Source organism: Chrysemys picta, chromosome 3 (assembly GCF_011386835.1).
Source record: "Chrysemys picta bellii isolate R12L10 chromosome 3, ASM1138683v2, whole genome shotgun sequence".
Lineage (NCBI taxonomy): Eukaryota > Metazoa > Chordata > Testudines > Emydidae > Chrysemys > Chrysemys picta.
Genome location: NC_088793.1, coordinates 206,272,576 through 206,284,784, shown reverse-complemented (window position 1 = coordinate 206,284,784; position 12,209 = coordinate 206,272,576). Strand labels below are relative to the sequence as shown.

Sequence of the window (12,209 nt, the reverse complement as noted above, 5' to 3'; positions counted from 1 at the left end):
CCCTGCCCCACTCCCCCCCGGGCCTATGGCCAATGCCCCGCCCTGCCCAGGGCTCCTGTCCCTGCCCCCACCCCCTGGACCTCTGCTGTCCCTGCAGGGGGCTGATGCCCGCCCTGCCCCAGGGATCCTGTCCCTCCCCTGGGTCTCTCCTGTCCCTGCAGGGGGCTGATGCCCGCCCTGCCCAGAGCTCCTGTCCCTCCCCCAGGTCTCTCCCGTCCCTGCAGGGGGATGACGCTCGCCCTGCCCAGAGCTCCTGTCCCTCCCCCGGGTCTCTCCCGTCCCTGCAGGGGGATGACGCCCGCCCTGCCCAGAGCTCCTGTCCCTCCCCCCGGGTCTCTCCTGTCCCTGCAGGGGGCTGACGCCCGCCCTGCCCAGGGATCCTGTCCCTCCCCTGGGTCTCTCCCGTTCCTGCAGGGGGATGACGCCCGCCCTGCCCAGAGCTCCTGTCCCTCCCCCGGGTCTCTCCCGTTCCTGCAGGGGGCTGACGCCCGCCCTGCCCAGGGATCCTGTCCCACCCCTGGGTCTCTCCCGTTCCTGCAGGGGGATGACGCCCACCCTGCCCAGGGATCCTGTCCCTCCCCCCGGGTCTCTCCCGTCCCTGCAGGGGGCTGACGCCCGCCCTGCCCCAGGGATCCTCTCCCTCCCCTCCTGGGTCTCTCCTGTCCCTGCATGGGGCTGACGCCCGCCCTGCCCCACCCCAGGGCTCCTGTCCCTCACCCGGTCTCTGCTGTCCCTGCAGGGGGCTGACGCCCGCCCTGCCCCACCCCAGGGCTCCTGTCCCTCACCCCGTCTCTGCTGTCCCTGCAGGTTTACAGGCGGGGAAGATGAAGCTGCCCCCCCCCGAGGGCTGCCCATCCAAGCTCTACAAGCTGATGCAGCGCTGCTGGGCCCCCAGCCCCAAGGAACGCCCCTCCTTCAGCGAGCTCGCCACCGCGCTGGGCGACAGCCCGTCCGACAGCAGAGCCTGAGCGGGGAGCTGGCCCCTTGCTGGGGGGCGGGGGGAGCCGGGCTCCAGTGTCAGACTGGGACGAGTCGGAGCCCAGAGGGATCATGGGCTATCCCGGCTGGACTGGGTGCTGGGGGGGCCTCTCCCCGGCCTGCCGGCATGGTGTCTTCCAGGCCCTACCTCGGCTCCCCACAGTGCTCCAGCCAGCCATTGTGTGCAGCAGGGAACGCTGCGGGCCCTGGGCCACTTCCACAGCCCCGACCAGGGCTCCTCTGCCGTCCCAAGCCCCTGGCACCCAGCACAGCCAGGCCCCGTCCCAGGGGGGCTGGGCTCCGCATCCCTCGGCGCTGGGAGCCTGGCAGGAAACCCCCGTTCGGCTGAGATGCGCTGTGCAATGCGGCCCTCCCCTCTCCCCCGCGCCCTCCTGCCAGCCTCTCCTTTGGGGCAGCCTGGCGCGGAGCTGGGGGCCACGTCCCTGCCCGCTGTCAGGCGAGGGGAACCGTGCAGATCCTCTCCCGGAGTCGCCGAGGAACCTGGGTATTTATTCAGAGGTTCTGCTCCCCCGTCCCGCCCCGCCCATGGCCCTGCGCAGCGAGCCGAGCGGCAGGGACACCAAGTGCCTGGCATATGAAGGAGATTCTCACTCGCTTTCCTGACTATCCGATGCCTTCTTTTGTACGATTCCCCAACGCCCCTCTGCTCCCGGTGCGTCGCGCTGACCCCTCCCAGCCCAGAGCCCGGGCGTTGGTTTGGTTGCGCAGGGGCTGTGACAGCCAAGGTTTTTTACACGCTGCTCTCAATAAAGAATCCCTTTTTGTAGCTGCTGTTCTCAGCCTCCTTCCTCCCTGCAGAGGCTGGGCGGGTCCTGCCCCAGCTGTCGGCGCCGCCAGCTCTCCAGTGCCTCGCACACCCGCCAGCCGTGGGGTGGGGCAAAGCAGCTCTGCTGGGCTCCGGGAGCTGGGCGAGGGGCATGCGCTGCTGCTGGGGTGGCCTCCCGCCTCACCTGGGAGCCGGGCATGGAGCTGGCTGGGAACCAGGGTGCTTTGCAGGACGCACAAGCCGAAAGCCCAGCAGGTGGGTTTGTCTTTTCTGGGGAATGTTTCAGTTTTGTTTTTTTGGTGAGAAGCGGAAAAACAAGATTTCCATCCCAGCTGGTGCCGCAGAGCCTCTGGGTGTTCCCAGTCCCCACCTGCAGCCCTCTCCACTGGCCAGCCCCAAAGCTTGCCCCCCCTCGCCTTGCTCTGCACCCAGCACCCCCCCGGTGCTGGAGATGCCCGCAGGGTGCCTGGCCATCCCTGCGGCATGTGGCACTGTTCCCAACACCCCGGGCACGGGGGGAGCGAGGCAGTGCTGTGCCTGGGGGCCCGAGACCAGGCCTGTAGCACTAAGAGGAGAGGGGGCACCAGCCCCACGGGGACCTGCAAGGGGCTGAGCTCATGGGGCTCCCCGCACTCAGGCATGGAGGCTTTTCCCTGAGCGATGGCAGGGGTAATGCCCAGCTGCTGGGACATGGAGTGTCCAGGCTGGGCAATGAGATGGGTCTGTGGCCTCTGCCATCTCCCTGCATGGGCCATTCTGCTACCAAGGCTCTGCACTGCCTGTACCCCACCCACCAGCCACAGAGCACCACAGGTCTGGTCCCGGTCGCTGTGCTCAGTACAAACCAGAGAGACTCCTAGACTTTAAGGCTAGCAGGGACTGTCATGAACATCCAGTCTGAGCTGTACATTGCAGGCCACAGAACCTCGCCCACCCCCTGCTGCCCCCTCAGAGGCAGGCGACTCCCCCCCAACCGCCCAGGTCTCTGCCAGTCTGCTCTCGGGGAGGATTCCTTCCTGACCCCACCTACGGTGATCAGTTAGACCCTGAGCATGTGGGCAAACCCCACCAGCCAGCCACGGGAGAGAGAATCCTCTGTGGTAACTCGGAGCCCTCCCCTCACTGAGCCATCTCCAGCTGGGGGAGATGCTTGCTAACAGCAGTCGATGGCGCCACATGCCATCGTAGGCAACGTCAGACCATCCCCTCCAGAGACTTTTCAAACTCAGTCCTGGCACCATCACTGCTCCCCTGGGAGCCTGTTCCAGAACTTCACCTTCGCCTCATTTCAAGCCTAAACTTGTTGATGGCCAGTTTATAGCCCTTTGTTCTTGTGTCCGCATTGGTGCTTAACTTAAATAACTCCTCTGCCTCCCTCCTGTTTATCCCTCTGATGTATTTATAGAGAGCAATCAGATCTCCCCTCAGCCTGCGTTTGGTTACAGTAAACAAGCCAAGCTCCTTAAGTCTCCCCTCATAAGGTTAGGTTTCCATTTCTCTGATCATCCTAGTAGCCCTTCTCTGCACCTGTTCCAGTCTGAATTCATCTTTCTTAAACCTGGGAGATCAGAATTGCACACAGTATTCCAGATGAGGTCTCACAGTGCCTTGTACAATGGCAATAACACTTCCCTGTCTCTACTGGAAATATTTTGCCGGATCCATCCTAGGGTTACATTAGTCTTTTTCACAACCACATCACATTAGTGGCTCATAGTCATCCTGTGATGGCCCAATACACCGAGGTCTTTCTACTCCTCTGTCGCTTCTAACTGATACGTCCCCAGCTCACAGCAATAGTCTTGTTGTTAGTCCCTAAGTGCTTGACCTTGTTCTTTGCACTATTACATTTCATCCCATTTCTATTAGTGCAGTTTTCAAAGTCCTCCAGATCTTCTTGTATGATATTCCGGTCCTCTTCCGTATTGCCCATACCTCCCAACTCTGTGTCCTCTGCACATTTTATTAGCACACTCCCACTTTCAGTGCCAAGGTCACTAATGAAAATGTTAAATAAGATTGGTCCCAAGACAGGTCCCTGAGGCCTGTTGTATTAATTTACAGGGAATAGATGGGCCAAGGGTGCTACATAAGCCAGTCGCTGTCCAGCACCGAACAGTGGTAAAGTCTGATCCTATTTCATCCCAAGGCCTGGTTGGAATTCAGCTGGAGCTGGTACAGGTGGGGATGTCACCTGAGTCCCTCTCTCTGACCTGGATCTCTCAAGATGGGGATGCCAAAGGCCTGGGTTTCCAGGACATGGTGGGGGTGGCAGCCATGGGTGAAGCTTGGGGAGGGGCCAGGGACCGGGGGCGAGCCAGGGCCGGCGGGCAGCTGGGAAGGACTGCAGAGCTTGGGCATGGGATGCTCAGGCAGTCGCCTTGCATACATTTTTTTCTGCCCCCTTCCACTGCCAGGCAGCCCAGCCTTAGCGACTGTGGCGTCTGCCCTCTCTCCCCTGGCCCATCCTGCGGTCCTCGCCATCTCCATGTGCTCTGTGCTGGTCTCTGCCAGTCTGCAGGCGGCTCCGGGCACCAGCACGGCCTGGCGGGCAGGGATGAGGAGGGCGGGCGTTTGCCAGGGCCCCTGTGTGGCAGGCATGTTCGGCAGTTGTTTCCATGGCAACAATATCACAGGATGCACCAGGAACTGAGATTAAAGCATAATTTTAGCACCTGCTAAAGTAACAAAATTCTGCCCCCTTCCCCCCACCTCCCAACTCTCAGCTGTTCCTGTAGGAACCAGAACTTCAAATTTCCTCATAGTCGTCCTCCAAATCAGACCTAGAAAACCATGGGGCACGGGCTGGCTTGGGGGTGGGTGGGGGCAGGGAATGGGGCATTTTCTCTTTAGGGGGTGCTGGCTGCAGTCTGGCCCCAGGGGTGGAATCGCCTGGCTCAGGGAATGGGACATGGGGCCTTTCCTCTCTGGGGGGCACCAACTCTGAGCCGGCCCCAAGGTGTGGGACCGGCTGATTGGGAGGGTGGGCTGGGAATGGGGCAAGGGTCATTTCCCCTCTAGGGGGCACTGGCTACAATCTGGTCCCAGGGCACTGAGTTCGGTTCTCTTGTTGGAAATCCCAAGCAAGGCTCCCTGGGGGGCAGGGCTGCCGGGGCAGGGCTCCCGGGGCGTACAGCCATTTCCAGCCCTCAGCAGTGACAGATCATCAGGCAGCTCCTAATAGAAGCAAATGCACCAATCCAGCAAGAGCAGCTGACAGAGCAGATATGAACATGGGAAAGAACGGCCACGCTGGGTCAACCCAATGGTCCATCGATCAGTGTCCTGTCTCCAGTGCCAGGTGCTTCAAAGGGAATGAACAGAACAGGGCTATTATCAAGTGAGCCATCCCCTGTCGTCCAGTCCCAGCTTCTGGCAGTCAGAGGTTATGGGGCACCCAGAACATGGGGCTGTAACCCTAACCATCCTGGCTAATAGCCACTGAGGGATCTATCCTCCAGGAACGTCTATAATTCTTTTTTGAACCCAGTTATACTTTTGGCCTTCACAACATCCCCAGGCAATGAGTTCCACAGGTTGACTGTGTTGTGTGAAAAAGTACTTTTGAAACCGGCTGTCTATTAATGTCATTGGGTGATCCCCTAGTTCTCGTGTTACGTGAAGGAAGAAATAACACTTCCTTATTCACTTGCTCCACCCCAGTCATGATTTTATAGACCTCTACCATATCCCCCCTTAGTCGTCTCTTTTCTAAACTGAACTGTTCCAGTCTTTTTCATCTCTCCTCAGACAGACGCTGTTCCATGCCCCTAAGCTTTTTTTGTTGCCCTTCTCTGCACGTTTCCAATTCTGATCTATCTTCTTTGAGACAGAGCAACCAGAACTGCACACAGTATTCCAGGTGTGGGTGCATCATGGATTTATGCTGTGGCGTTCTGTTATTTTCTACTTTATTAGCTATTCTTTTCCTAACGGTTCCTCATATTCTGTTTGCTTTTTTGACTGCTACTGCAGCACATTGAGTGGATGTTTTCAGAAAACTATCCACAATGACTCCAAGATCTTTCTTGAGTGGTAACAGCTAATTTAGACCCATTGTTTTGTCTGGATAGTTGGATTATGTTCTCCAAGGTGAATTACTTTGCACTTAAAACATCTGCTGTTCTGTCACCCAGACGCTCCGTTTAGTGAGAGCCCTTTGTAACGCTTTGCCTCAAATTGAAGCTACCACCAGCACCCGGAGCCCATCCACAGACAAACCCCGGCCGCCCAAGGCACCTAGGGTAGGAGAAAGAGCAGCAACTGCAGTCTACCCCCCAACAGCCTGAGCTCGGAGCTGTGGCTAACTCCTGAGCTCGGAGCTGTGGCTAACTCCTGAGCTCGGAGCTGTCTAGGGTTCCACAGGGTCAGTGGAGAGACACCCAGGAGCTGTAAAACTCTTCCATGTGCTCCAGTATTTCCTGGTCGGCAAAGGCATGAGGGGCGCTAGGGAATGTGTAGAGGAGGTGAGCTACAGCCGGCTAGCCCTGCTTCAGCAATTAGCAACAGCCTTCGAGTCCCAACGTCCTTTAGGACATGCAATCTAAGAGCGTGTTTCCAGCCACCAGAGGTGGGTCACCACACAGGCAGCTCTGCAGGACTTGGCCCACTCCCCAATCTGCAAGCCATCGAATGAAGCACGGGAATGCTGACCAGAAACCCAGCGTGCCTGGGGCTGGACTGCATCGATCTGCACTTCCTGGGCCAAGCACTGAGCCGAAAGGCCTGGCTGCACAAAAGGAATTAAGTGCCTGGCAAATCACTCGCAGAGCCTGAGGTAGGCACCTGGGCTCCCCACCCAATGAATGGGAACAAACACCTTAGACGGCAGTTCCCCGAAGCCAGCGTGCTGGGCAGGTAGCCGTCTCAGCTAGCCAAAGGGAGATGGCAACCGGGGAGGTGGATGCTAAGGCCTCCCCCTCCCCCAGAGCTAGCTGCTCCAATCCAGGCTGCAGGGCAGTGCCGACCTCTGCTAGCGCTTGAGCCAGAGCAAGGGTGACCAGACAGCAAGTATGAAAAATCGGGACAGAGGGTGGGGGGTAATAGGTGCCCATATAAGAAAAAGCCCCGAATATCGGGACTGTCCCTATAAAAGTGGGAGATCTGGTTACCCTAGCCCGAGCCCCTCACTCGGTGCCAGGCACCTGGGACATTTTGCCAGGAGCCGGTGCAGCCCCTGTATGGCTGCAGTCCCAGGGGTTCATGCACTCCCTGGGGAGGCAGGAGACCCAGGTCTGACCTCCCCCGCTCTGCCAGAAGGGGGAAGAGATTTGACCAGGGCTAGGAGGGGAGTGGAGAGGAGGCCATAAGTCTGTCCATGAGGTAGATTTCTCCAGATCCCAGTCACAAGCTGGTTTGTTATCAGTTAGCTCCTCCGAAACTGCAAGATTCGCTCTTCAGCCTTAGCTCAGTGAAACTCTCCTATTGCTTCACCTTCTTTTGGTACTCTGGGTAAAAATATATTGTGTGTTTCATGTTTACATGGAGAACAGTTCTCCGCAGATCTCTGTAATACAATTTCAGAGTTAGCCAAACTATTAACCACATCGAGTGCTGCAGAGTCAGCTATGGGAAGTTATTATCATCCTTTTTTCAGGCCCCGGCACTTTTCGATAGCGACTGGAGAACTGTTTACATTTTCTCCAGTTGTTTTCCAGAGTTTCAGCTCAGGTGGAGCTTTTACCTGCTCCATTTTCCCACTCAGACACTTTTCTTAGGCCATGGCTACGCGACACATTTTGCTGACGCAAGTTACGTCGGCATAAAGCCATCCAAGTTAGTACATCGCTCATGCACATGCATACTTGGCTCCTTGTGTCGGCGCTGCGCGTACTCACCAGGAGAGCTTCTATTGATGTGCAGTGCAGTGCATCATGGGTAGGTATCCCAGCATGCAACCCACCCCTGTCCAGTGCACTCTTATGGAACGTTTTGGCAATGCACGGTAGGGCAGAAATGAGTCGCGCAGGAGTGACTGGGAGCCAGGGGTCAACTTCCCAACTTCCCAGCATACAATTGTCTCCATCCCATGTCACCTATATCCATATTTTTCACACCTTTTAAAAAAAAAATCACAGGAGCCCCTGTGGCCCTTCTCACTGTCTGCCATCTCCAACAGAAGCCTGGAGCTTCTCATGTGTCTTGCAAGCACAGGGGGTTAGATGACCCTGGCCATCCCTTCTATGAGTCTATGGCACACAACCCTCCAGTTTTTGGAGAGCTGCACAAAGAACCACATGAGTGGGGAATGTGATGATTCCTTGGAGGACAGATTGCTGTGGGACATAGCAAGAACCAAGGTAAGGTTGCTGGTAGCATTCATGGAGCAGCTGCAGATGGTGAAGCACTGCTTCTGGGCCTGAGAAACAAGCACTGATGGGTGGGATTGTACCATAATGTAGGTTTGGGATGATGAGCAGCGGCTGCAGAACTTTCGGATGCACAACCCCCCCCTTCCTGGATCTGTGCGCCGAGCTCACGCCAACCTTCCAGCACCGGGACACCAGCACGAGAGCTGCACTGACAGTGGAGAAGCAAGTGGTGAGTGCACTGTGGAATCTTGCAATGCCGGATTGCTGCTGGTCAGTGGGAAATCAGTTCGGAGTTGGAAAATCCACTGCAGGGTATCGTTGTCATGCAAGCGTGCAGGGCCATGAATCGTCTCCTGCTATGCAGGACTGTGACTCTCGGCAATGTACAGGACATAGTGGGTGGATTTGCAGCAGTGGGGTTCCCAGACTGCGGTGGAACAATAGACAGCACACACATCCCTATTTTGGCACCAAGCCACCTTGCTACTGAGTGCATCGAGAGAAAACGCTACCTTTCTATGGTGGTGCAATTGTTGGTGATCACTGGGGATGCTTCACCCACATCAACGTGGGCTGGTCAGGAAAGGTCCATGACGCTCACATCTTTAAGAACACAGGACTTTTCAGAAAGCTGCAAGCAGGGACTTTCTTTCCCAATCAGCTGATTATCATTGGCGATGTATAAATGCCAATAGTGATTCTGAGGGACCCAGGCTACCCCTGGCTCATGAAGCCGTACACCCGCTACATTGACAGCACCAAGGAAAGATTCAGCGGTGCCGAATGACAACTGAATGTGCTTTTGGTAGATTGAAGGGATGCTGGCGTGGTTTACTCACAAGACTGGATCTTAGTGAAAAAACATCCCAATGATTATAGCTGCCTGCTGTGTCCTGCATAATATCTGTGCAGCAAAGGGGAAAAGTTGCTGCTGGGGTGTAGGGGCTGTCTGGCGAGTTTGAACGACCAGACCAAGAGCTATCAGAAGAGCTTAGAACAGGGCTATATGGCTCAGGAAGTCTTTGAAGGAGCACTTTACAAGTGAGCCACAGGAATGTGTTGGGGTGAACTGTGCTCTCTCGGGCCCTGCTGTTTTAGGGCTAGTAAGGAACTGTGTGGTGATTGCTAGACATGTAGGAATATAACAGTATCAATGCACCTATTAATTGTGTGGTGCTTATTGTACATTTATGATTATTACAGTGTGTGTCACTGATCCTATGAGTTGTCACTGTTCAACAACAAGTAAAGGGGTGCTGTCAGTACCACGAGGTGCTCTGTAGCATATGTTGCGAAGTACTAAAGATTAATTATTCTCCAAACAATAGAATTTTGAATAACAAAACCAGTGCAAAGAAAAACCTGTGCAATTTAAAAGCAAATATATTCAAAACCTAGTAAAGTAATGGAACGGAACTTAACAAGGGGAAAGAACATTCATGTCAATTTTAGCTACACATACGGCAAGTGTGGCTTTCACGGGTCCCTGTATGGGAAGCGGTGGTTGTCCTGTGGAGTGGTACGGGTAGGGATGCAGCCCCTGATGTCACATGGAACGTTGAGTGGGTGATGGAGGGAGGCACTAGACTGGAGTTCTCCATGGGCTGCCAAGGGAGGCGAGCCTGGGATGGTTGAACTTGTAGGTCCACAAGAGCCTGCAGCAGCTGTGTTTGCTGGCAGAGAAGCCCCATTACATCCTGGTGCATTTCCCCTCTCCTTTTTTTGCTGGGACGCCTGGGCCCATCTCCTGCCTGCTCTTTCCTTCTCCAGGCTGTCTGCTATGTTCACCCTCCAGACCCTGTGCTTGTGGTCCAGTGCAGCAGTGGCTTGCAGGATCTCATTACACATATCAACTGAGTCCTTCTTTCTCCTCCTTATCTGGCTCAGGGGTTCTGGGGGTGTAGAGGTGGAGACACTTAAGAACATAATGGCGGCGGCAGCAGCTGCAGCAGCTAACACACAGAGGTACCATTGTCAGTACAGTCACAAGGGAAAGCGAAAGTTAAGATTCAGAACTCCCTTCCCTTGCTCCCCTAAAGTTTTAAACAAGACTTGCTTCTTGGTACTTGTGTTTCGGAGCATCGCTCACAGCCCCAGCCATGGGGAGTGCGGCCTGCCGGAAATGAGAGAATTGCTCGGTTGCATGAATCTAGCGGTATAGAGCATTGACACTGAATACTGGCACTGTTTTCCACAGGCGGGGGTGATTTTAGCTGATATTTCTCTCCGGAGAGTAACAAAGGCAGAGAGAGCCCAGGTGCTGCTGGTGTCCCATATGCTGCTAGCCCGTGTACCGCAATGGTGCAAGCCGAAGCGATCGCTGACTGACATGGGAAAGTGTCCTACCGCCGAGGAAGAAATAAGGCTGCCCTCCCTGGGGACCTTTGGCAGAGGACTGCAGAGCGCCTCAAACCTCCATGAAAGTGTCATCGAGATGTCTCAGGAGGATTCAAGCGACATCCCTGTGCACATAAACAAACTGCTCCGCATGGTCCCTCCTGCCTAACTCTAGGGGGCAATGAAAAGCAGATAGCGACTCTAGCTCTCCTGGTCGTAACACGACCTCTCCCACCACGAGTAAATGAATGGAAAGGCGAGAGCTGGGTCCTGCTAATGTCCCTGTGACGGGAAATACAATCACACACTTACCTGAAGTTCCTTCCGCTGCATCAGGCTCCACAGCTGGGACTGTGGTGGCTTCTCAGGCAAATCCTGGCTCCTGTCTTAGCTGTAGCCAGCCCCCTCCCCCCCCCCCGTGGGGGTTGGAGTGTGGGAGGGGGCTCAGGGCGGGGGCAGAGGATTGGGGTGCAGGGGTGAGGGCTCCGGCTGGGGGAGTGGGCTCTGGGGTGGGGACAGAGATGAGGGGTTTGGAATGCAGGCTGCCCTAGGGCTATGGCAGGGAGCGAGGACTCCCCTCAGTTCTCTCTTCCCCACAGCAGCACCTGGACTGGGTGCCTCTCCCCTGGCCGCGTCAGGTCCAGGCTGGGTTGGGGCCAGGAGACAGGTGCCTCTTCCCTGGCTGTGGCAGGCCTGGGTCGGGGCGCCTCTCCCCCGGCTGTGGCCTATGATGATTTCTTCCACGCTGCCCTGCTGTTTCTCCCCAGGGAGTAGAGAGCAGCATGGAGCGAGGGGACAGGTTGAGGTCCCGTCCTCTCCAGTGCCATGGGGTTTCCAACAGCCCTGCCCACTGTGGGCCTTGGCCCAACTCCACTGCAGTCAACGGGCCCTGGGCCAGGATCTCTGCTAGGCTGGGAGTGCTGGCACCTACCCCACAGTCATGGTGAGGCCTCAGTGTATGGGGCTTCCCATCTAACTCCAGGCATACCCCCACACCTCCACTGGAAGGGCCAGCCCAAAGGGCTGCTCGAGCCTCAGCTTGTGTCAGGCAGTGGAGCTCAGACCTTGTGGCATCCGCCCCTTCCCCTCTGTGGGGCGCTATAAAGGGCTTCCCTGGGTGAGCAGTTCCAAGGAGCGCTGGGCTCCCCAGTGCAGTTTGTCTCCCCGGTGTTAGAGGGTTGGGTACCAGAGGAGGCCATTCCTACCCACCTCTCCTGCTGATCAGAAAAGGGATCCTCCCCCCTTTCCAAAGCTGCTCATGCCCTCTCTTGTGCATGGGGCGAGGGAAAGGGAGATTACAGTTTGCAGTGGGGGGGGAAAGAACTAGCCCAGAGATTAGATTCATGCTCCAATAACCCCTCAGCCTCGGCTGGATGTTTAGCCAGGCCCCGGGGGCTGTTCTCTCTTTCTCCAGGCAGGGAGCTGTAGACTCAAGAGGAGATCTAGGGTTGATACAATGCGGGCTCTGGACCAGGGTGATATCAGCCTCACCTGTGCTGGGGTCGCCATCCTGCCCAGGTGAAGGGGGAGTCCAGGGCTCCTGTGATGGGAGCATGTGACCAAGAACCAGCCCCCATGGGAGGTGTAAGGGGCAGCCTGAGCTCAGGGCAGGAGGGCTGGGCGTGTTACCCTTGGCCCAGGGGCCAGCCTTAGCTCCCAGGCCGAGGGGCCCGGGAATGGGAGCCAGCAAATAAGTCTGGCGGGGAGGGGGGAAGAGAGAGAGAGAGAGAGTGTGTGTGTGTCTGGGTGAGTGTGATGGCGCTCAGACAGCCTCCCTCCGAAAACAAGGGTGTGGG

The 12,209-nt window shown here is 56.7% G+C and overlaps 1 protein-coding gene across 2 annotated transcripts in view; it reads left to right on the top strand.

Annotated features, from left to right (window-relative positions):
- Positions 1-1,765, top strand: part of PTK7 (protein tyrosine kinase 7 (inactive)) — an 87,418-nt gene extending 85,653 nt beyond the window's left edge. For both annotated transcript variants that reach the window (XM_065589865.1, XM_024104165.3), the window contains exon 20: positions 808-1,765. In XM_065589865.1, the coding sequence (XP_065445937.1) occupies positions 808-968 (161 nt within the window). In that variant the 3' untranslated portion in view covers positions 969-1,765. The remainder of the gene's footprint in view (positions 1-807) is intronic.
- Positions 1,766-12,209: the final 10,444 nt, after the last annotated feature.